We start from the raw sequence: 26205 nt of genomic DNA, 5'->3' as shown, positions 1-26205 counted from the left end.
TATCCAGAATATATAAAGAACCCTTGTAAATGCACAAGAAAAATAGAAAAATGGGCAGAAGACTTGCATGAAAGAAGATACCCAAAATGGCCAGTTTATATATGAAAGGATCTCAACATCCTTAGCCACTAAGGGACGTGCAAATTAAAATCACAAATATATATGATAGTACCCCCTCCAAAAAGGCTAAACTACCAAAGAAAGGAAATATTAAGTGTTTGGAGTATCTGTTATAGCTGAACATACCACACCCTATGGACCCAACAATCCCAACATACCCTATGGACCCTACAAGATGTACACAAACAATTGAGTGCATTCATGTATTCACCACAAGACATGTACTAGAATATTCATTGCAGGATTGTCCATAATATCTGAAAACTGGACTCAAACCCCATCTCCGACAGTGGTAGAGCATGTAAATAACCAGGTTTAGCCACATAGCAGCATACTAATGAGAAGGAATGATCTGCAACCACATAGCTGGTTTTGGAGGAATCTTGCTATATTGTGTTAGGCAAGAGTCCGGACACAAACTGTATGATTCTACTGATAAGTGCTTATAAAATACAAAAACATTTAAAACTAACCTATGCTGTGAGAAATCAGATTAGCCCTTTCAGGGGTGGGGACGGGGTGGGAGGGGTAGCTGGAAGAGAGACCAGGCTGGGGACATCTGGGGTAATGGGAATGTTTGTTTCCTGCTCTAGGTACATGGATGGATGGAGAAGGTGGAGGTGCTCGGGGCTGAGGGGTGGGGAGTGAGAGGCACACAGGAGTATTAGAGGGTAGGTGGCCACAGCAGGTGGTGAGGAGTGAGCTCAGCTGTGGCAGAGGCAGACATAAGGAATAACAGCAGATGCATTCTTCTTTTCCTCCAGCCCCAAGAGGTGGGAATGTGGAAACCTCAATAATGTCTTTGTTATATAGAGACCTATTTTCCCTTTGTGAAAGTTTGAATCATTCTGCTTTATCCTAAGGGAAGTAGTTACACAATCTCGGTAGCAGTATTTAACCCAACCTCAAGGGAAAAAAATATGTAAGATACTTAGAGATGCACAGAGTTGTGACACGCCCCAGACATCCTGCTGTAGAAAGGAAAATAAAAACAAATTACAAGAACATAGAGCCACCTCCCACTCGAAGTGTTACTTAAGAAACACCTCAAAGATTAGAGACCTCCAAAGGTCTCTTTGTAAAGATAAGGACAATGAGGATCAAAGAGGAGATGGAACCTGTTCCAGTTACACAGTGAGGACAGATAAACCCCAAATGATCATCCAGCAATAGATAGGGCTCCAATCCAGTGTTCTTCCCATGGCTCAATCCCCAAATATCCAGACTTCTTTCTCTGGAGCCCCTCACTCAGTCTAGGCCCTACACCCCACCCACCATGTCTAAAGCCCAGCTCTGCTGCTGCTGCCTGCCAAGGCAGATCTGGTCCCCAGAGAGAGGGCTCTGTCAGAACCAGGGACCACGCACCACCCCCTCCAAAACCACCAGTTCTGCCTCCGTTGCTAAAGGAGCCTCCTCCAGAGCTACCGCTCATGCCTCTTCCCCCAGCCCCACACAGCAACCCCACACCGAACCCCCAGCCTGAGCAGCACTGAACAAGATCTCCTTGCTCCCCCCAAGGCTGTCCAGACTCTGGACGCCAAAGATACTCCTTACCATGGCACAGGCTGTGAAGGCAGGTTAGATGAAGGTGTCCCCCCACAAAAAGATATAGTCTCAGGAGTGCAGAATTTTGTTCTCAGTCAATGGGCTGAATCTCATCCCCCACCCCACTCTGCTGCTCAGTCCTCAGCTAGAAGCTCTTTTTTTTTAAGAATTTCTTTATTATTTATTTATTTATTTAAAAGAGAGAGAGAGAGAGAGAGAAAGAACAAGCGGGGGAAGGGACAGAAGAGGAGGGAAAGGAAGAGAATCCCAAGCAGACTCCATACTGAGTGGGGAGCCCAACATGGGACTTGATCTCAGGACCCTGAGATCATGACCTGAGCTGAAACCAAGAGTTCAACGCTTAACCGACTGAGCCACCCAAGCAGCCCCTCAGCTAGAAACTCTTTTCAGTAAAACTAAATAAACACGTGCTACAGCTCTGGTGGAAATTCAAGTAAGAATGCTTGAGAAGTAGCACAACTTGTCTGTTGTAGGGAATTTAGTATAACCAGGTAGACTCTGCCTCCTAACTCTGCAACAGCCACCAGGATTTGGCACTGACTTTGCAGGGCAGACTACTACTCACTAACAGTGTTACATTTCTTAAGGACAAGGTTATGTTGCATTGTGATCCAATAAAGAAGTCCATCTCATATCCTTTCCAATTAGTTCACTATTGGATAGTGGGTTGGGAGGTGATAAGATGCAGAAGTTGAGATGCAGCCTCCTTCACTGAAAACTTCCCATCTTGACGAAGGAAATGGGAGGCACACCCAGGACGTTGAGAGCCACAGAGACCCTGGAGCCAAGGCAGAGATGGGAGCCTCAGGACATGAGCTCAAGCTGGATTTCGGGAGATCTTCACACAGACACACACACAGACACACACACATACAGACACACACACACACACACACACACACCATGAGACCTCAGGGCCAGCACGGCTTTACTGACACATTATCACAGCCTAACTTTATCTCATTTTCAGCTGGGGCAGCTTGTCCAATAGGCCAGAGGATATTACAGGTGTAGGGAAACAGGGTCTCAGCATGGTGCCAACTGGGTTGCTCATGAGGCAGATGGAGAAGAACCTGGAGGAAGCATAGCACCAGTGACACATCCATGCCCAGCTGAATCCTATTCCCTGATCTGGACAGTGCACCCTGAATGGATGCTCGATCCTCAGCCCTCATTCATTTATCCAGTATCTGCTCTGGGTCCAGGACTGCAGCCAGGTGCCGCAGTCACAAAGAAAAAAATGGCCGTTGCCTGCTCTGTGTTTGCTCAGACTTCTGGGTCACAGTCCAGCAAGGGAGGCAGACATGTCAATACAAAAGTACTGCAAAAGATAGAGGTCTGTCAAGGACCTGCTGGTGACACAGATGAGGGGCATACATGGAGATCTATCCAGAAGAGGGGATGTCAGAGCTGAAGAAAGATGGGGTCTCAGAGAGTATTCTAGCCAAAAGGAAGTATGTGCAAAGGACCCAAGACTTGGAATAGCTGAGTGTTTAAGAAAATGGAGGCACTTTGCTCTCTGGTACAGGTAGTACAAAAAAGTTATGGTATTCAGGGAGAGCATTGGAGAAATAAGCTGAGCCCCTTCAAGAAGGTCTGATATGTCATATGAAGATGTCAGATTGCACCCTCAGGCAGTGGGGAGCATTAAAGGACTTGATGGGGGAATAACATGGTAAGGTCTGTGCTTTAAATGTAATCTAGATACCCTCAAAGTCCTCCAACCTCATTTCCTTAATCAACCAAATATCCAACCCCCATTCAGTTCTGCAGAGAGTTCAGTACCTCCCCCTACTCCACACACCTGTAGAGCCCTGAGCCAGACTTTCCCCAGTCAGTCTACCACACATCTTCTTCCTACCTGTTGCTCCCAGTCCCCAAGACCACTGTCCTGCCCCCAGTTCACTCTGGCCCACAACTGCCCCCCAACCCTCTTCCTTTGCTGAAGATGTGCAGTAATGAGAGATAGGATGGTACAGTCCAGGAATGACTCCACTTCCTCATGTGAATTCCCTGTGATAGAAATGTCATCATCATCCCCTGGGAAGTGTTTCCCTAACTGTGGTGCCCACATGTGATCTCCTAACATTGCAGGGGGCCCTGTTGCTCCCTGAGCCCTCCTCACCCTCCTCTTCTCTCCATGGTGCAGTTCTGGCCTTTTATCCTGGATCTCCCTTGAAAATTCAAAATCCCTCTAAGTTTGTACGCAGAGTAACAAATGCCTGTTTGTCTCATCCTCTCCAGATTTCCATGGGGGCAGAGAGAGGGAGAGGATCTCACCCTTCAAAAGCAAAGAATCAATATATTCTTCAAAGCGAAGAGCCATGCCACTACACATGTCTTAGAACAGCTAAAGTTTAAGAATACTGACAACTTGCTCTGGTGGATGCAATTTAACTGCAATTCTCATACAATGCAAAATGGCACAATCACTCTTAAAAACAGGTTGGCAATTTTTTATAAAGTTAAACACACACCATATGACCAAAAATCCCACTGCTGGGTATTTACCCTAGAGAAATAAAAGCTTACATTCACACGAAAATATGTACATGGATGCTTATAGCATCTCCATTTATAATCACAAAAATTGGTAACAACTCAAATGTCCTTCAAGAAGAGAGGAGATAATCAAACCATAGTACATCAATTCCATGCAAGACTTGGCAATAAAAAGAAGCAAACTGTTGATACAACAAATTGGATGAATCTCAAAGGTATGCTGAGGGAAAGAAGTTAATCTCAAAAGGTTACCTACTGTGTGATTTGTTGATACGAGATTCTCAGAAAGACTAAACTATAGTGACAGAGAACAAATCAGTGGTTGCCCATGGTTAGAGGTAGAGGGGGTGTGTCACTATACAAAAATAACATGAGGGAGTTTTGGGGGGTGATGAAACTGTTCTGTACCCCAGTTGTGGTGGTGGCTTCACAAATCTATACATGCATAACTGTGTTAAAATTTATAGAATAGTTCACCCCAAAAGGTCCATTTTATTGTATGATCATTAAAAATAGAGACAAAGGAAAGAGGACCATGCTGAACAGTATCACAGCAGAGATGTGGAGGTGGGGGGCCACTAACTTTGTAGGACACTAAATCCACAAGACAAATGGCCAAGTTTCTTCAACAAATAAATTACAAGGAATAAAAAAGGGGGATATGAACCAATTGCAATGCATGAACATGATTTAGAACCTGATTCAAACAAGTGATTTTAATGAAAACATTCATAAGATATTATGGGAAATGTGAACTTGGACAGGATTTTTTTTTTATTTTTATTAGAATAGAACTGACACACTGGACTGGTTTTTTATCATATTAAATAATTAATGTTTATCCTGTTAAGGGTGATAATGTTAATATGGTTATATTATTTAAAGAGTCCTTATCTTTTAGAGAAACTTTAAAAATATGTATGAATAAAATGGTATGCTGTTTGGGACTTGCTTCAACATAATCTGGAGGGGTAAAGGGAGTGGGGAGAATAGAAATGAAACAGGATAATGAGTTAATTGTCGAGCTGGGTAATGGATACAGAAGCAAGCATTCATTACACTATTCTCTCTATTTTTATATTTATTTGAAATTTTCTATAATAAAAAGGTTTTTAAAAAGCTACTTCCCTTAAGATTAAATATAATACCTTTCTCTTCTATTATAAATAGGTCATTTTTCCTTTATAACAGTTTTTCTTTCCAGTACACCCAAGCAAGGACAGCTTTGCATATAGCTCACATTTACAACTGGCCTGAACATGGTCAGAGTAATAAGAAGCTGGATGCCATGATTACAGTCCAGAAATAATTTGACAGTTTAGAGCTTGAGCCAAATATAACAAGAAAAATTTAACAGAGACTAATGTAAAGTAAAACCGTACAGACGTATTCAAGCAAAGCAGCTGTATGGTTCAGCACGGGGAAACACAGTTTCTGAATGGCTTGTATAAAATGGCACCAGCTCAGGATGAGTCAGTGACAGGAAGGATCTGCCAAATTCACCTACAAGGTTGGAGGATACACAACAAGAAGCCCCATGCCCACTCTTTTCCTGGGCTAGTCAGGCCACTCTTGGAAGTCTGGGTTGGGTTCCAGAGGTCCAGAGGATGAAGTGTCTATGGGAGAGCACCCAGGATGGCAGTGGGCACCCCAAAGCAAAGTAGGAAATGGAAGTATTCCACCTGAAGAAGGAATCAAATGAAAGGAAAATCCATCCTCAAACATTTGTAGACTGTCATGCACAGGAGAACTTAGGGTTGTTCCCTATGGCCACAGAGGGGAAAAAAAAACTTGACCAATGAGTGGAATTTATAAGGTAGGACTCAGCCGAGCAACCTCTGTGAAAGAGAGGAGTTACCTTCCATAGGAAGGTGGGGCTGCTGATTGTGGAATAGTGTTTTAGAGACTTCAGTATCTAAATGGGGATTCCTTTTCAGGGCCTCTGAAGTCATTTCTAGCCTTGAGAGTCTGAATCTTCAGAAATTAATTGACAGTGGTAAACCTTGAAATAATAATAGTAATATCTCCCATTTATTGAGTACTTGTCTTATTCTAGGAGCTGTGCTGAGCTCTGGCATGCATTATATTATTTAATCAGTCCATCAGTCAACAAGTAAACATTTTCTGTCCAGTATTACATAACATACAAACAATATATGACATAGTCCCTCTCTTTAAAGAGCTTATAATCTAGTTGCTAATCAAAATTTGCACACATGTAGTACAATATATATATGAATATTTTCATTTTATTTTATTTTTTTAAAGAGCAAGATTTTTTTTTTTTAAGATTTTTATTTATTTATTGAGAGAGAGAGAATGATAGAGAGAGAGCATGAGAGGGTGGAGGGTCAGAGGGAGAAGCAGACTCCCTGCTCGGCGGGGGGTCTGCTTCTCCCTCTGACCCTCCCCCCTCTCATGTGCTCTCTGTCTCTCATTCTCTCTCTCTCAAATAAATAAATAAAATCTTTAAAAAAAAAAAAAAAACAATAATCTAGGGGCACCTGGGTGGCCCAATCAGTTTAACGTCTGACTCTTGATTTCAGCTCAGGTCATGATCTCAGGGTTGTGGGATCAAGCCCCGTGCTGGGCCTGGCACTGAGCATTGAGTTTGCTTGAGATTCTCTCTTTCCCTCTCTCTCTGTCCCTCCTCCCCCCACCCTGCTCCTCCTTTCTCTCCCTCTAAAAATAATAATAATAATCCATGTTTTTAAAAAGGAAGCAAGTATTCTAATCACCCAATGAAAAATACTCCCCAGCAGCTGAGGCAAAAAGGTAAACATGCTAAATTATGTAAGTTTTTATTATCCATAAAGACTTTGAGACTTTTTTGTTGTTCTTGGCTTTAAAAGGAACAAAACAAAATGGACAAGGTCTGGGTCTTTTTTAAAGTTGAGTTTTGAAACAAATGTTTACTTGACCTTAAGCAGGAAATCTGTGAGCACATGCAAATAGTCAGAACTAAAGGTGAGGCTGAGAAGTCAAGTTTGGAAGGAGTGATGACAAGTGTCAGCCTCTTGAAATAGAAGAGTCTCCCAGATAGCTGGACCAGATTTCAGAACCAGGAACAGAGCAGGGATCTGAATAAAGTAAGCATCTGCCTTCAAAGACCAAAGAGACATTCCACTGTCCAAATCTATCATGAAAAAAACAAAACCACGCATATGATATTAGTATACAATGCAAGTTACAAGCATGGACTCCAGGGCCCAACTACTCATGTTCAAACCCTGGCTGTACCACTTGCTAACTGCAACCTTTGGCATAGAGTGATCTTCATGTCTCCATTCTCCTTTTTCTCATCTGTAAAGTGAGGATAATCATGCCTACCTCATAGGATCATTGTGAAGATTAAATTATTTATGTGTGAAATTCTCAGAACAATGTCTGAGCAGGTGGAAATTACTAAACAAAACCTGGTTTCATTTATTCATTTTCCAGAGCCTTGAGATCTCAGGTTGTGAGAGGAAAAGGGAGGCAGAATGCTGCAGAGTCTTACTGGGAAAGGGGGCAACTACCATTGAATCATAAGGAATGAGGACATAGGAACAGCTTTTGACCATGTTCTCCCACCACTGTGGCCCAAAGTCCCCAAAGGAGGCAATAAAGAAAGGCTGCCCACTGAGGTGACCCAGGCTGGGCACTGCAGTTAGTCAGTTGGCTGTCACTGAGCCAATTGGAATTCTTGGCAAGGATCACTGGTGCCAGTATGAGAAGTGTTTCAGCCCCAGGGTGTGGCCTGCCCTGAGATAGATCTAGAAAGAGTGAAGCACAGCATGGCAGTTGGGCAAATCGTAAAGTCTGACCCAGTTGGCCTACCCCCAAAGACTCCCTCAGCACCCTCATCCTCTCCTCATCTCTCACTCATTCCATGCACAGCTGCTAGCATAACTTCCTGCAGGTCACACTGTGAGTGTGTTGCCCTCTGATTCAGAAAACATCATGGGTCCCTATTACTCTGAAAAACTCAGAGAGTCAAATCCATCATCATATATTGCAGTTTAATGAAGAAAAAGAAACAGAGCAGAGAGGAGGCAAGGCAGAGTTTATATACAAGGGGACAATAGGTAGTAGTGGGATGAGTGATGGGCTCAGGAACAAACTCCTAACTTGACACTGTCTACCTGGGCCCCTTCTTGGTTTTGAGCCTCCAAGCAGATGAGAGTATAGTATCACCAACCCCGGCGAGAGAGGAGCAATTGTAGAGAGGTGTGGTTAAAGGCAGGGGAAATTTCTACAGTTGTGCATCAGGGCTCAGTCTCAGTATCTGATGCAGGAGCGCCGGTCATTGCTGGCGGTAGTCTGCACAATCCTAGCTGAGGAGGAGGAGGAGCTGCCCAGTCTGGGACTATGATCTGTGGAGCTGCTTGTGCTTCTGGACTGGATGTCCTTCCCCATGCTGGTGGACTCACTGTCCCCTCAGATGCCCTGGTCACCTCTGTTGCCCCAGATGCCATTGCTGCTGCTGCTGCTGCTGCCCCCAGCGCTAATGTTCTTGCTGCCGGGTGTGTGGCTGACCACAACTGCAAAGAAAATGGGCCGCTCAGTGTCACCTGTCTGTCTAAATGCCCACTGCATGCATTCCTAGCTAAGGAATGAGTGGCAGAGAAAAATCCAAAAAGAGGAGAGACCACCCTCCCATGGGAGGGAGTTCTTTGAAGGCAAATGCAGGACATGCACTGCACAGGACATTAGATAAGTCTTACCCAAATATGGCTCTCCCTTTGTCCCTCTCTTTCTTTTACTCCAGCAGTCAGGCTATAGAAAAAGCAATCTGTGGGTAGAGGAGCTGAAGCAAAATCATGAAAAATCATGTCAAACAAAAGAAATGGAATGCATAAGATACTCACGGATGCACACTGGGCTCTGACACTCCCCAGACATCCTGTTTAGGAAAGCAAAATAAATATCATGGAACCCTCATGGTGGTTCCTCTCAGCATCTCTGTTCAGAATTATCCTCTGGGATGCCAGAGTACAATAATATGAGCTGCAGCTTCAGGGATTGAAGTTAGACATGAGAAGGGCTTCCCTGGGGTTCTAGGATGGGGATACAGAGAAACAGAGATACAATGTGTCTCTGGATACTTGACTCTGCCATCACCTTGGCCTTGGTTCCCTCACTGGCAAAACTGGAAAAATATACTTCTTCATCAGTTTGTTGAGAAGAGTAAATTAAGCCATGAAGAATGTCTAGCACAGTGCCTGGCCTATACCAGAGGTGATGCAACTCTTATCTCTGCCAGAAATGGAGAGGCAAAGAAGAGTGACTAATGTGGAAGGAAATGGAAACCAGTTTGGAGAATAGGAGAAGCAGGCTACTAGAACCACCTAGTACCCATCTGTATTCTCCACCATATCAGGATTGGCTGGCATTGGCCTTTGGGGTGCACTACATGCCTGTTGGGAAGCTCTAAGTATTCAGGCCTAACAAATAAAGTTGGTGTCCCTGAGCCCAGAGAGGAGAGTGCTAGGCAATATAATTCAGTTAATCAAGAATTTGTTGAGACACTCCTTTGTCCCCTGCCACTGTGTCTAACCAAGGACCATACAATCCTTTGAAACTTGATTCTCAAGTTGTCCTCCTTGCCTTGGCCAGAATCCCTACCTGCACTCCTCGCCATCCAACATCTTCTTGTAGGTGGCGATATCCACATCCAATGCCAACTTGATGTTCATTAGCTCCTGGTAGTCATGCAGGAGATAGGCCAAGTTCTCCTGGGCCTGCTGCAGGGTCTTCTTGAGCTCTGCCAACTTGGCCTGAGCATCTTTGAGGTTCCATTCACCCTGTTGTTCAGTGTCAGCAATTGTTGTCTGCAGGTTAGTATTCTGAAGGAGGAGAAAGAAGAGAAGGATTGAATCTCTAAAATTACCTGGGCACATGGCAGGTGAGCACAGGTCTCCATCTGTCTTCTTAATGAAAACTTCTAACCTGCGTGCTGTGTGGTTGACCATGCTAACTTCTTCTGCCCATATCATTCATATCCATGTAGCTACACTATGCTAAGAAATTCCAATGGTCATTTGAATCCTTACCCAGAGATATTGATCACCTGCTTCCCAATCTGTTAAAGAGGGATAATCCATGGTATGAGACCCCAGTAACTCAGTCCCACATATTTCATGGAGTCTTGGGGCCACAACCAGTGACGTGAGGGAAAATCATTCTATCTTGAAGATGATGGGTGGGAGTAAAGGTAACATACATGAAGCCATCACTCTGTATGGTATTACCCTGGCAGCTCCATTGTAGGTTCCAATATGGACCTGAAAGACTTTCCAGCCTGCTGGGTTCAGGTGCCCCTCTGGCATCTCAGAGCACCACTGTCATTAGAGTTACAATCCCAGGCCTTGGGGAGTCACACCCACCTGCCTCTTGATGCTCTCAATCTTGGCCCACAGCCTCTGGACCATCCTGTTGAGCTCTGCAATCTCATTCTTGGTGCTCCTCAAGTCATTACTATACCTGCTGGCTGTAGTCTGCAGCTCTCCAAGCTGGAAGGTAATGAGCAGATAGGGAGAAATTATCCCTAACCCTCAAATACATGTGTATGAAAAGGAGAATAGAAGTGCAGTCAATCCAGAAAGTCCTAATATTACACGGAAGTCCACCAGGCATTTAGAATGGAAAGGATCACTTAACTAAAAATCACAGTTGCCCTTAAAAATATCAGGCAGTAGAATGAAAAACACTGCAAGTTATAGGTATTTGTGAAAGATATTTCAGTGGGTTTCCACTGAACAAAGTGTGCATTATCTGGGATGGTGCCAGGAGGGGCTGGAGGTGAAGGAGCAGGAGCCCTGGAAAAAGCCTGTGAGTCTAGACTGATGAAGGGACCCTTATTTACCTTGACCTGGTTCAGCCCCTCAGCTTCTGCCTTGTTCCTCTGGGAGATCTCCTCATACTGGGCCTTGACCTCAGTGATGATGCTGTCCAGGTCCAGATGCCGGTTGTTGTCCATGGACAGGATGATGGACATATCACTGGATTCCGACAAGACCTGGTTGTACTCCTACATGCACACAGGAGCACAGCATTGGGCAGTGTCACCAACTCTCTAGGATGCCCTGAACCTTCCAAGCAACTGGCTCAGGAATGTTGTGGGGTCTAAAAAACTGAATCTTACTGAAGGGAAAGCAAGGGGACAAGACAGTGATCCAGAAACCAGGCAGCAAGAAAATTCCAAGCAGGCAGTGAGGGATTGCCCTTAACTCTCCTTTTACACATTTCCCTTGGGAGTCTATGTACATGCAGATTCTAAAGGCATGGACTGCAGATTCTGAAAGCCTGAAGCCATGGGAAGGAGAAGAGGGAAGACATAAGCAATATGATTAAGGAGTTGTAAAATTGAAGGAATGAAGAAGAAATAGGGATAAAGATGGGAAAGACTTTGCAAATGTTTGCTGCCAAATAGATTTCACAAAGGAAGCTGAATCCCCCAGAATCAAGCAAGATTTGATACCCCATGTCATGGCTTCCACCCTAGAAGAAAGTATAAAAGTCCTTACAGTTTCAAAAAGGGCTCTCAGAAAGTTGACTTCACTGGTCAGACTCTCCATTTTTATTTCCAAGTCCACTTTTGTCATGTAGGATATATCCACATCCTGAAAGTAAAAAAACAGAGAATCCACCTTCTTAGCTTCAATATTACTCTCATTAGTTACCATTGTACTTAATAATACTGATACCATGTTTACATGGTTGAGGAAGCAAAAAATCACTTAAACCAGACCTTCCACTTGCAGTAGAGAGTTTTGATAATTGAGCTCAGTGTTAGAAAAGATCATTATTACCAGTTTTTGTAGCTTGGATAGTTAGGATGGTAGTTATTAATAGTTGGCAATAAACTGTAATGTGTAAGGACTGGCCCAAAGCAGTTTTGCAACTGTTGAGCCAAACACACTTGAGAGAGATCTTAGCTACAGAAAAAAAAGGCCTCAGGGCACAGGCTCAGATGCAAGCCTGGCACTGTCCTGGGTTCTGGCCATCAACAACAGTACAACACTTGGAATCCTGCTCTGGACAAAGTTCTATCCAGTCTCACACCCCTGGGAAGATGCCACCATCCCCTCCTTCCCTTGTGCCATGGGAGGAGCCCTGTGCTGGCTTGTTCTTCCCCACTGGCCTGCTCACCTTCTTCAGAACCGTGAAGTCATTCTCAGCCTCTGAGCGCTTGTTAAGCTCATCGTCATACCTACAAGAAAGGAGAGAGGTCATGTTCGAGGGTGGCTGAACCAAGGGTATGTGCACCTGTGCCCAGGGAAAGGTGTTTATTCCAGGAGGTGGTATGTAACCTGGGGTAGAGCTGCAGGTGACTATTCCCTGGATAAGATCAGGCTAAAGCCAGTTGAGTAGCATGCTTTGTTACAATGGTAGGGCCTTTAAGAGCACACTAGCACCCCATTTCTGACACTCCAGAATACTGGAAATAGAAGATAAAACATGTGATGGAATTGGCACATAACCCCTGGTGTCCTTGGGCAACACATTCATGCAGGTCTCTGGATTCTCCACTGCAAGGAGTCAGCCTAGTCCTCATGAGCAAAAGCCTATGGTCATTCCCAAGCCCACCTCCCACCTACACCTGAAGCTCCCAGCTCTTCCTTTCTCCATCTGTGTCCTACCTCCCCTTGAATCTACCTCATCAGCCAACATTCTCTAACTGGTCCTCACTCTTGGCCGTACATTGGAATCACCTGAGGCTCTATAAAAGCTGCCAGTGCCTGGCTCCCTGCCCAGAAATTCTGATTCAATGAGTCATGTGTGCAACCTGGACATTCAGAATTTATAAAACTCCCGAAGTGATCCCAGTAAGCAGCACAGTATGAGATTCATTGTTGTTAAATGCCAAAGTGCCTGATATCTGCCTCTGTCTAAAGGGGGTCCCCTAGATGCCCACTCTGTGACATACATCTCATTCTCCTTGGCACCAACACAAATATCAAAAGAAAGCAGATCATCCTTTCATCAGACCCGCATCCTGACACCCCATCCTGTGGCCTACAGATTCCTTGAGGAAAACCTCCTGACCTGCACCACAATCACTTAGACCCAGTGGCTGCTTTCTCAGCACGTCCATCACTCACTTCCTCTTATACTCCTCCACAAGTGCCTGCATTGTGCTCAGTTCCCCATCCAGCTGACCCCGCTCACTCAGCAGCCTATCCAGGTGAGCCTGGAGGCAGCTGGTATAGGACTCAAAGAAGGACTGCAGGTCATTGACGCTGGCCCTGGAGGTGGCCGACTGCTCCTGCAGGAGGCACCACTTGGTCCCCAGCACCTTGTTCTCCTGCTCCAGGAACCGCACCTGTTGTCAACCAGGGAGCAGAGGTCATGGCCTGCCCAGCCTCTGGCTCATGGGCAGACCCACTGCCCCAACCCAGGCCTCATGTTCCCAGGCCCCCTTCCCACCGTGGGCCCTCACCTTGTCGATGGAGGCAAACTTGTCATTGAGAGTCTTGATCTGCTCCTTCTCTTGGGTTTTCACCTCCCTGATCTGAGGGTCGATCCCCATGTTCGTGGGGTGAAGGAGGCTCTGGTTGATGGTCACCTCCTGGATGCTGAGGGGAAAGCCCCCTGAACCCCCAAGGCCCCCGGCTCCACCAGGAATGCCTCCCAAACCACCAGGTCTCCCTCTATTGCTAAAGGAGCCTCCTCCAGAGCTACTTCTCATGCCCCTTCCTCCAGCCCCACGCAGGCTCCCTCCAAAGGCACCCGAGCAACCCTTTCTGAGCTCCCAGTCTGGGCGGCACCTCTGGCCACACTGATTGAGAGCTCTTGCTCCCCCCAAGGCTGTACAGGCTCTGACTACCAAAGGTACCCCTTACCAAGGCACAGGCTGTGGAGATACTGCCTCCCCCAGAGCGTGAGGCTGACTGGGACCTAGTGGGGCTGATACAGCTCTGGCCAGACACCACAACAGCAGAGCAGGCCCTAAAGCCCTTGGTGGCCTGGGACAGCCTGCTGGACTGCTGGTTCATCATTTTCTCTGGGCACAGGAAGATGTCCTGGTTCAGAAGCCTCTGAGGAAAGGACAACTTCTGACACAGGGAGACAGGTGGCCCCTTTTATAGGTCCCAGTTAACTGGTTCATTAATTGGATGATTTCCAGGGTTTCATTCTCTGGCTACAACTAATCCCCACACCAATTTCTTTTGCTATAATCCCAGAGTCTCCATTTCAAGTCTTTCCTGTAATCAGCCTTGTATAGACTTTGTGTTCTACAGAACCGGGGCCCTCCCTTAATGAATGAGCTTGGTTCCTGCCAGGCATGGCCCAGTCCCAGGGCCCCAGGCACCGGCTTCTCAGGAGGCAGCAGGTTCAATTAGGTGGCTCTGTGGTTTTTTCATTCCCCCAAAACACTGGGTGTCCACTGGTGTCACTATGCGTTTGCCTCCCAGAACCAACAAGCCTCATGCAGACTCCCGTGTTTGGGAGAGACAGAGTGGAAAGTAGGACCTCTAAATCTCACAGTATGTACCAATGGAACTCACCAGAGAGCCTCTGCTGGTTTGTCCCTGGCTCCGTGACACAAGCAGCACCTCTGCTATCCCAGTCACAGAGGGGTGGGTATCAGGCCAGAATGTTCCAGACTGACTCAGGGGCCTGAGTGAGGGGACAAGATACTAGAGACATTCATCTGAGCATTAGCACTGTTCACCACTGGGGTGACCAAGAGAACTCATGTCCCCTCTGTCTCCCTGTGGCTCCCTGCATGGTGTTATTGCTCCTGTTCAACTAGCTGCCCTGGTGGCCCCCACATCCCCTATTTCACTCCCACACCAGGTCTCTTCCCCTTTCAAATATGCCTCCTTGGTCTGCCTTCCAGGAAGCCTCCCCCTTTCAGGCTCCTGTAAGTCCTACTGTCTGCATTCCCATCCTTCCTCTTCCCTGCATGAAGGCTGTAGCCCTGTCCCCTTGACAATAGGCACCATGGGGGCTGGATCTTATCTGTCTGGTCCAAGAGGGCTTCCATTGCCCTGCACAGTGCCTGGCCCATGGTGGGCTCACAGGTTTTGTAGAATGAATGGCTGCCCAACTTTTCCCACTTTTGGTGCTGCCCCTCTATGTGGGTCCCTGTATGTGTCCCACCTCTATTGTCACACTGGACAAGAAAGCCTTGTCCCTTAGGATATTCCTCCCATCCAGACCATCTCTTACCCCAAGCTCAGGACAGAGCCCTGTACCTGTGAGCTCCGGATAGGGTTTTAAGACACAGACTGTTAAAGTAGCTGCCATTTGTGTGGATGGCTTTCCTCTCTGCTAAAAATGCCACCTGTGTCAGGCGAACATGATAACCACTACACTACGGAAACAAAATGCCACCTGTGTATCAGCCCCATTTTAAGTGTACAGGAAATGCAACCGGATAGCCCATGGGTGGGAGAAGGGACCCAACCGATCAGAATGCCTTGAACCTCCCTTAAACTCCCACACTCTCTTACCCCTCATAAGCCCCCGCACATCCCACCTTGGATGTTTGTGGTGACAGCCTGACCCCCTCAGGGGTCTGGGAGAGAGGCTGCATTGTCCTCAAAATAAACAAAATACAGGTGATTTCATTAAGAACACCACACTTAAAAGAAGAAGAAGAAGGTAGCAGGAGGGGAAGAATGAAGTGGGGGAAATCGGAGGGGTAGATGAACCATGAGAGACGATGGACTGTGAAAAACAAACTGAGGGTTCTAGAGGGGAGGGGGGTGGGAGGATGGGTTAGCCTGGTGGTGGGTATTGAGGAGGGCACATTCTGCATGGAGCACTGGGTGTTATGCACAAACAATGAATCATGGAACACTTCATCTAAAACTAATGATGTAATGTATGGGGATTAACATAAGAATAAAAAAATAAAATAAAATAAAATAAGAATGCCACACTTGTGGTAATAGCAACAGCCATCCTAGCTACAAAGAGAGATCAGAATCTGGTGGTTTCTGGTGAACATGAGCCAAGGAAAAGGACACAATACAGTGGGAGGGATAGGGAAGGCCTTCCTTAGAGAGAGGTTAGGAGAGCTGGAGCACTCCAGGCTGCTGTAGCATCTCCTGTGGAAAGAAAGGAAGTCATGATTGGGTGTCAGACATGAGTCCACTGCCATCTGATCCTGTGTGAGGGACTTGAGTACCTTCTAGTTACATGTGGTAGAAGAAAGGAAGAAAGAAAGGGAGGGAGGGCAGGGAGGGAGGCAGACAAGCCCAGTGTACTAGAGTTTACAGAGTTCTTCCTGCCTCTAGTAGGAGCTTACACTGAGCTTGGAACACACATTTGTTCACACCTCAGCATCTGCATGGACCTAACACCATGCCTTGCCTCTATAGACAGCACCATGGGAATAGTTCATGGGATGGCAAGTCAATTCTCAAAGATTTATGAGAAACATACTCATTGCAAGGCACATAAGACAGCGTGAGAGCTAAAGTTTAAGCAAAAGCAGGTCTATTCCAGCATTTATTGAACATCTATTACATCATAGAACAAGGAGTTCAGAGGAAGGAGAAGATGTGTTCTATAAACCTAGGAGGCAAACAGTCTGACACTCTCACTCAGAACACAGGACAAGCATGGACACAGCCAGTGATAGCCACATGTCTACTGCAGTTACAGGAGGAGAAGGAAATGGGAACTGTGGCGGGATGTTAGCCATGGAAGTCTTCCCCGAGGAAGCATCATGAGCCAATTTGATGAAGAAGACAGACAGCATCCCATGTTAGGATGAAGAGACTTGCAGGAACCAGTCTGTGCAGCAAACATTGTAGCTTTATTTGAAGCAGGATTGTCAGAAGCTACTGAAGGCAACAGAGGGGAGCATGTTATATACACAGATGCAGGGGTGTGTACCAGGCTGACCCGTTGTGTGGGAAGAAATTATGCTGGTCATGGCCACCTGGCAAACTGTGGTGGGTCATGGAATTGGATGTGGTTCACTTCTCCCCCAAAGACCCATCCAGAGCATTTAGTCTCTCCTTGCTCCCATCCACTCCTACATCGCTGCTAACATGATCTTATGCAAATACCACTTTCAACATGTCACTCTCCTACCCAGAAAATGACTAGGCTTCCTATTCTAGAAGAATGAGCTTCTCTCTTGACTTCTAATGCCCTTCCACCTCTGCCCCTTGCTCCTTCCTCCCTCCCCAATGCCCCACTTTAATATTAAGGCCTTGCCACTCCCTCCAAGCAAATTTCTTGCTATTGTTTGGTGGGAAGTTGGGCCAAACCACTTCTGAGGTTTCTCCCACCCTTGGGGTTCTGGGATCCCATAATGCTCCCCCACTTTCCCTCACCATCATCCTTGGAGAGTTCCGCCTCTAAAGCATGACCCACCCCACATCCCAGCCTGGGGATTCCTTGATCTTCTCCATTACACTCATCTTCTTTCTCCTCCACCTCAGCCACACACTCAGGGCCATTCCATTGATCATCAAAGAACTGTTCCCTCTTGGAAGCTTAAACCCCAAACACCCACTCTATGGCCACAACCTTTCATCCTTCACCTTATTTTCACCTACGTCCCACCACACCTGCTCTTTATTCTTATAAATACTCCCATTGTCTTCATCCCTTCATTTTCTTCTAGTCTGTTAGCCCTCTCCTGGCCTCTTCCTGTTCTTCCCAACTTAAGTATTACTCATTCATTCAACAAATACTTTTTGAGCATCTATTATGTGCCAGGCACTGACCAGGTGGTAGGGAATGGAGAACAAAATTAATGCTGTCCCATCCCTCATGGGAAGAGTCTAGTGACCATCTGAACAACCTTCTCACTAGCATCCTCCATTTTCTTATGCCACTAACTCTTCCACCATTAGCCTAACAAAGTCCCATGTCTAGGACAAAGCTATAACCTTCCTTTCCCCTCCTATCACAAAAGCTGAGCACTGCTGGGGGAATCACACAAGTATGTAATCTGGGGCACAACAGAGTCCTGATCTCCACTTTGGCTGGGTGCTCAATCCCTCCCTTGTCCTGTCAGCTTCTTGTTCATGGCCTTAACCTCTGTCCCAAACTTCCACTACTCTCCTCCAGCCCCTTCACAGTCCCCACCTCCTGCCTACAGAAGATGACTTGGCTTCCTACTTCCCTGAGAAAATCTGCAGGTTGTCAGAAGTGATCTCCTTTTGGCATCTCTTCCATGCCTTCACTCTTACCTGCCTCCACACCCACTTTATTTTTCTTCCTCTTATACAGGGCTAAAGAAGCCTTCCTCTTGTACAGGGCTACAAGAAGCCACTTCCTCTAGTTCTTCACTCAGTCAGTTACCGTCCTCCCCACCATATCCTCAATCTCTCCTCTATGCCCAAGTCTTTCCCATCTTTAAATTCCCTCTCTTGACCCCATGACACCGTCTTGCTATTATCCTGTTTGTCACTTCCCCTTCTCAACTAAAGATCTCAGAAGGGTAATCCAAATTCACAGTGTCCATTTCCCCATCACTGGTCAACTCCTAAACCCATGAAAGCTTGCTCTGCACATAATCCCTGCATCATGGGCACCACACTCCCGAGAGTACATTTTTTGCTGGCTTCCTAAAAGTCAAACCCAAGAGATACCTTTAGGCCCTCATCCCCCCAGATCTCTCTGTGTCTACAGTTGAAACATGGTATTAGTGTGTTGCTACATATAAACCTGATGCTGTTTTCAGTATCATTCCACTAACTTTATATTAAAGTTAATATACATATAATATAATATATATAATATAGTAACTTTATATTGATATTTTTTTAATCTCTTCATTCCTTAAATGGTTACAATCCACATAAATAGGTTCCCAGTCTTCATTCTCATGTAACTTGGCAACTTTCTTTTGGATGTGGTGGATAAACCATGGATAGATCCAATTTGTCAGGAATATGGACAAAGCATTCCTTCCTGAAGACAGCACACACCGATCTTTTGCAGGCTGAAGTGAATCTAAAACCCTAAGATTCTGTGGGACCCTGGGCCACTGGGGAGCAGATTAAAAGAAGTGGTGGTATTATTACTGTCTTGTTCTAGAAAGACAGTGCCAACCCTGGATGAAAGGGTGTAGAGGCAGTCCAGCTGCAGAGACTAGAGACCAGAGTCAACAAAGAATTAGAGATATTGCCCCTCCTCCCCAGATCTCAGAGCTCAGACACAAAACCACCAGGGCTGCCACGTACATTTGTGTGGGTTGTGTCCCGTATAAGAGTTCCAGGTCAAGAGTGTGGAAAAGGGCCAAAATGTAGCCCATATTCTGGTCACCAACCTGTGTGCTATGACATGGGCTATGTCCATCCAGAGTGCAGGCATCTTTTACTTTACACGAAGTGCTGTCCTCTGCCAAGCCTGTGGAGTTGGGTCTGCACAGAGTGTACACCTATTTCTAATTCACAAAAAGACCAGACAGGCCAAGGAGACCTTGGAACACCAGAGCTGGACAGCATGAGTCTTGGGGCAAAAAGAAACCACTACTAGGAAACCTTTTCTTCCCTTGTATTCCACTGGTCATTGGGTCAGTCAAGCCATGTTGTAGTGAAACTGCCAGAGTTCAAGCTCCTAGTTACATGACTTTCATAAGTTGTTTAACATGCTGTGCCTTGGTTTCCGTCAATAAGATAAAAATAAAAATATGATCTACCTCATAGTGTGGTTGCAAGGATTATTTTAGAATAAGTCCTGCATAATAAGCACCCAGTACACATTAGCTCTTAGCTAATGGTGTCATCCTATGTACAATGACAGAAAATCATCCCTTGAGTATCAACTAAACATAACTGCCTCTCACCAGGGTCCTCATCAGGTGTGTGTCTGTGTGTTCGCATGTTGTGGGTGGGGGAGGGATGCCTTATTGCTGTTTAGTGTGTTAAAAAGAAAACCACGGGCCCAAAACAGTATCATTTAGGACAAGTCAGCAAACCAAGACTTAATACCTAACCTAACTGCACTTTTCAAGCCCCCAGAAATGGAACCTTTAGCCAGTCAATGTGGAATTTCCTGGTCAGTACTAGGAAATTTACTGATAGACCCCCTTCCACTCCTCTTAGAAAGATAACCTTGCCTGGACAATGCATTCCTTGCTAATAAATTCCTTTCTTTTTTTTTTTTTATGCCCTCTCTCTGCCTTTAAAACCCTTTCATTTAGTTCAGTGGAGTCCCCCTATACTTGCTAGGTGGGATGTTACCCAATTCTTGAATCATTTAATAAAGCCAATTAGATCTTCACATTTACTCAACTGAATTTTGTTTTTTAACAAGTGCTTCTCTGTTTCAAAAAGGCAGGCATGTGGGTGTGAGTGTGTTTGTCTCTGTGTGTGTAGGTATGCGGTGGGTGAGGTGGGGATTACAGTCAGAAGACTCAGATGCATCAGCCATATGTGGGTGGGGAAATTGAGTAGACTCATTCAACTCTGTTAAAATGTGTACTTGGGGGGCGCCTGGGTGGCTCAGTCATTAAGCGTCTGCCTTCGGCTCAGGTCATGATCCCAGGGTCCTGGGATCAAGTTCCACATCAGGCTCCCTACTCAGCAGGAAGCCTGCTTCTCCCTCTCCCACTCCTCCTGCTTGTGTTCCCTCTCTCGCTGTCTCTCTCTCTCTCTCAAATAAATAAATAAAATCTTTTTTTTTAAGATTTATTTATTTATTAGAGAGCAAGAATGAGAGAGAGTACATGAGAGGGGGAGGGTCAGAGGGAGAAGCAGACCCCCCGCCGAGCAGGGAGCCCGATGCGGGACTCGATCCCAGGACTCCAGGATCATGACCTGAGCCGAAGGCAGTCGCTTAACCGACTGAGCCACCCAGGCGCCCATAAATAAAATCTTTTTAAAAATAAAAAATAAAAATAGAATGTGTACTTGGGGCACCAGGGTAGCTCAGTTGGTTGAACATCTGACTCTTGATTTCAGCTCAGGTCATGATCTCAGGGTCGTGAGATCAAGCCCCGTGTCGGGCTCCACACTGGGCTTGGAGCCTGCTTGGGATTCTTTCCCTCCCTCTGCCCTTCATCTCTCTCTCTCTTTCTCTCTCTCTCAAAAAAAATTTTTACTTAATTCTAACTGAACAGCAATAATTATGCAAAGCTGAAAACAACTGTTAGAAATGCCTCAAGTCTCAGGTTTTCTTTGTACTTCCCTCCCAAAGGATTATTTTTTATTATTATGTTATGTTAATCACCATACATCACATCAGTAGTTTTTGATGTAGTGTTCCATGATTCATTGTTTGCATATAACACCCAATGCTCCATGCAGAACGTGCCCTCTTTAATACCCATCACCAGGCTAACCCATCCTCCCACTCCCCTCCCCTCTAGAACCTTCAGTTTGTTTTTCAGAGTCCATCGTCTCTCATGGTTCGTCTCCCCCTCCGATTTCGCCTCCTTCATTCTTCCCCTCCTGCTATCTTCTTCTTTTCTTTTTGTAACATATAATGTATTATTTGTTTCAGAGGTACAGATCTGTGATTCAATAGTCTTGCACAATTCACAGTGCTCACCATAGCACATACCCTCCCCAATGTCTATCACCCAGCCACCCCATTCCTCCCACCCCCCACCACTCCAGCAACCTCACAAAGGATTATTGTTGGACAGTTAGAACCTGCATCTTAATTACCAGTTTCTCTGTGCAAAGGATGCATGAAATAAATTTATGGACTTTGAAATGTGGACTGTGTAGGCTTTGACTGAGTAACTGCATCTTTAATGGAGAAGAACCTGGCTTGAAACAACCAAAAGATTAGTCTAAACAGTAGCATGAGAAAGGAGCTCTAATGTACACATTTGTCAATTGCTCTCCCCAGTTGCCGGTAAAGGATAGATTGGAGAAGGTTAGCCCCAGCAGCCTGGAGGCAGGGAAAATGCTTAAAGTTTATCTCTATCAGCCAGAGATCAACTAATAGGAATCTTGACTTCAATGACCTCGGGCACCACAGTGGAGTCCTCAAAAATCTGGATGGGGAGGGAGGGATGTCCAGAATGGACAGAAAAGGCAGGAGGTGGGCTGGGGAGACTGACCCAATTAGCACATCAGTCCTTGCCCCAGCCACAGCTCAGCTTTTCTGAATGTCCCAGGCAAGGTTTACAACTAATCAGATGGCAGCAAGCCAGGGAAGGCCACTCCCCTCCAAATCCCTGCAGAATTTTGTAATGAAATCTTTGGTATAAGCCATGGGCTGCCCACTGCCCCTGGCTCTTTACCTCTGGGGTCTTCAAGGATCTTAGGGTCTTCTCCACTCTCCCTGGAGGAACTAGCTCTTACCTGAAGAGAGGCATCCTCCTCATTCAAACCCCGGTCAAGCAACCAGCTGGCTGCTCCCTCAGCCCCTGTCTCAGGTCAGATTCCCAGGAAACAGACTCTGAGATGGAAATTGTGGGCAAAATATGTACTGGAGTGATCCTAGAATCAATGCTGTAGGGGAGTAAATAAAGTAGGATTGGGGCTGGAGGGCCATCCACAACAGACCTCTCATCTCTATGGGGCTGACCCTGCTTCTGTTTTTCTCTTAGCGACACCCGCCCCCCCCAACTCCATCATCTCATCTACCATTGCAGACATGATTTTGGAGTTGGCTCCTACCCATTTGGAACTTGGTCCCACTTCCCTGCAATCCTGTTAGCCCCTCTGGCCTCCCTGTTCCTGGGCCAGGTTCTGTCTTCCTCACCCCACTTCCCCCATGGGGCACTAATTCTGGCCCAATTATGAATGTTGAACAGATTCTGGACTCCTGAGTGGCTCAAGTGCTGTTGGAATCCTTGCCTTGGACAAGTAGATTAATAAGAAAAAAAAAATGACCATTCAAAGAGAAAATGGGCTGAACAAATGGAAACAATACACAGAAAATGAAAATTAAATTGCAAATATATTTATAATGTTAATTAAATAATACGTAATATATTTATAATGTTCAATCTCATTAGCAATCAAAGAAATGAAAAGCAAACCTAGAAAACTGTTGAAAATTAAAAAGAATACCACAGAGTGTTTGCACGACTGGAGAAACAGGAAGTCTTTTTTTTTTATTCTTATGTTAATCCCCATACATTACATCATTAGTTTTAGATGAAGTGTTCCATGATTCATTGTTTGTGCATAACACCCAGTGCTCCATGCAGAATGTGCCCTCCTCAATACCCACCACCAGGCTAACCCATCCTCCCACCCCCCTCCCATCTAGAACCCTGTTTGTTTTTCAGAGTCCATCGTCTCTCATGGTTCGTCTACCCCTCCGATTTCCCCCGCTTCATTCTTCCCCTCCCGCTACCTTCTTCTTCTTCTTTTTTTTTTTCTTAACATATATTGCATTATTTGTTTCAGAGGTACAGATCTGAGATTCAACAGTCTTGCACAGTTCACAGCACTTACCAGAGCACATACCCTCCCCAGTGTCTATCACCCAGTCACCCCATCCTTCCCACCCCACCCCCCACTCCAGCAACCCTCAGTTTGTTTCCTGCAATTAAGAATTCCTCATATCAGTGAGATCATATGATACATGTCTTTCTTGAGAAACAGGAAGTCTTATACATTATTTGTAAAATTACCAGTTGGTACACTCTTTCTGGATAGTAGTTTGACAATATAAATCAAAATTTTAAAGTGGCCTAGCAATTCCACATCTAGAACGTTATCTTAAAGAATGAATAGGACAAGCGTTCAGAAACACGTGTGTTCATTGTAGCAATGTTTATTATAGTGGAAAAAGTAGACATGACATATGCAACAAAATGTGCTACATCCACATAATAGAATATTGTGAAGTCATTAAGAATGATAATCTCCGCCACTGTGTCAGGAGGCAGAGTGTGGCTCCTGGAAGTCAGTCCTGGGGGGCAGGTGCAGAGCGGCTGGGCAGGGCTTGGAGGCCCCTGGACACCGGTGCGCAGGCGCAGACTCAAACTCGCAGGCTACCCGGCTTGGGGGATGCCGGTCAGCTACTAGCCAGGGCCGTTCGGAAGCTGCAGAAGTCTCTGAAGAAGAGAGTTTCACACTGCCTACCTCTTCCGCCTCTGAAGCCGAATTTGAAGCTAAGGTTGGATTTATCGAGGACGTTGTCATGGATGCTGAGTTCCAGGTACCTATGAGAAATTTCATGGACAGATAATACCGGGAGTTTGAAGACACAGAAGAGTATAAACCCGCCTACACGCCAATTTTAACGAATACCTCTCTTTGATAGAAAAGTATATTGAAGAACTGCTGACGTGGATTCCCGGATTAAACATGGCGGCTCCCATAGCAACAGTAAAACACGGCAAAGATGTGGTGGCTTGATGACCTATTCAACATGCCGCTCACATTTACAGACTTTCTGGCATTTAAACAGAGGTTTCTGGACTACAGAGCAGAAAAAGAAGGCCAAGGACTGGCCTTGAGCAGTGATTTAGTGTGACTTCATTGTGCAAATCATCTCCCGTGGCAGCTTCCCGGAACAATCCCTAGCACTAGCTCCCACCTGCAGGGAATGGTGGCCTCCTGGACAACATGGGCCCAATAGGCCGGAAGAGGCTTCTGCTCCCGATGACTGGAGAATACACCCTGGAAAGACGCTCTATTCTACAGCGGTTTATTGTTAGGTATTGATGGGTCAGAATGATAATTATCTGAGGCTTCCAGGACTTTTTCCTGAAACACCTTCTATTCAATAACCCCTAGTATTCCTGCCAAAGCAGACACCTCTCTCAGGTGCTTCTGAGAGTCAGACTTCTTTGGGACAAGACGATGTCAGGCGTTCCACCTGGAAGGCCCCTGCCCCCAGAATACATGTTCCAGTGACAAGAAGTGGAACAACACCATCACCCTCCCTGTCTGAAATACCACAGGCAGGCTTTGCATAAATCTTCCCCTGTGCTCACAGTTCTTTCATTTGGCTTAGAGTTTCAGTCTGTCAAACCCAATGGCCCACCTGTGTGGAGTTTTTGACTAATTAGGAATGTTTATCTACGGTGTTAAAACAGCTGCCCTTATCTTCAGATTTCTGAAACGCCTCTATTTTCAGCCCACCATTATGGGAAAATTAGAACTAGTCTTGGCTGTGGGAATCAACTAAAAAAGGATGTCTTTTACTGAAAAGCTACATGTGAAAATCAACTCCTAGTCTTGGGTTTGCAGTTCTTTTATGACTGTCTTATTCCAGTCCTGATGTAGTCCCACTGCTGCAAAAGAAATCTTTTTTTAATAAGAATCATTTTGGGGGAAAAAAAGAAATTTTACCATTTTATTTTAAGTAGGCTTCACACCCAATGTGGGACTTGATCTCACGACCCTAAGGCAAAAATACTTTGTTCATTGGAGTTACTATTTTACTGGGCACCAACGAATATATACTGTATGCTGGAAATAGACTAAAGTTATCCTTTTCTTATGGCTTATTAAGTATTTATGCAGATTTGCTTAAAATCCTTTATGTATAAATCAGTTTGTTAGATTTTGGTTTGGGATTGGGATGAGTTTGATAAAAATGTGATTCTTCAAGCTGTGCCCCTTCCAAATCTATTCTTCTTCTTTTTTTTAATTTTCTTTTATTATGTTATGTTAGTCACCAGATTGATGAACCAACTCTATTCTTCTCCCTGCCAAAGTGGTGTTCACTGGTCTAACTCAGCCTGAATAGAAGGGCATACCAAAGAGATTGAATGATCCTCTACCTGCCTCAGGTTTAATAAAACTTTTGGTAGAATATTAATGACCAGAAAACACATACGTCACACCTCTAGAAAGAAGGAAAAATGTTGCTTAATTCCCAATGTATACCTTTGTGGGGTTTTTTAAGTAAAAATAAGAATTTGAGGGGCACATGGCTAGCTCAGTCGGTAGAGCATTTAACTCTCGATCTCAGGGTTGTGATTTCAATCCCCATATTAGCCATGGAGCCTACATTTTTTTAAGATTATTTATTTATTTTTGGAGAGAGAGAGCAGACTCCCTACTGAACACACAGGGAGCCTGATGCAGAGCTCATTCTCACAACCCTGAGATCATGACCTGAGCAGACACTCGACCCACTAAGCCACCCAGGAACCCCAGGCATGGAGCCTACTTAAGAAAAAAATAAGAATCT

At 45.4% G+C, this 26205-nt stretch overlaps 1 protein-coding gene and 1 pseudogene across 1 annotated transcript; one reads left to right on the top strand and one right to left on the bottom strand.

Moving 5' to 3' along the window:
• Positions 1-8607: 8607 nt before the first annotated feature.
• On the bottom strand, positions 8608-14171 carry LOC110577409 (keratin, type II cytoskeletal 2 oral-like). Its single transcript, XM_021686737.1, is given in 11 exon segments — positions 8608-8711; positions 9039-9073; positions 9796-10016; positions 10557-10682; positions 11036-11200; positions 11697-11792; positions 12322-12382; positions 13275-13495; positions 13613-13920; positions 13923-13961; positions 13964-14171. Coding segments are annotated over 11 exon segments (1584 nt in total).
• Positions 14172-23872: 9701 nt separating this feature from the next.
• On the top strand, positions 23873-24587 carry LOC110583212 (annotated as a pseudogene).
• Positions 24588-26205: the final 1618 nt, after the last annotated feature.

Source organism: Neomonachus schauinslandi, chromosome 5 (assembly GCF_002201575.2).
Source record: "Neomonachus schauinslandi chromosome 5, ASM220157v2, whole genome shotgun sequence".
Taxonomy (NCBI): Eukaryota; Metazoa; Chordata; class Mammalia; order Carnivora; family Phocidae; genus Neomonachus; species Neomonachus schauinslandi.
Note: the sequence above shows the minus strand (reverse complement) of the source record. Positions and strands in the feature narration are given on the sequence as shown.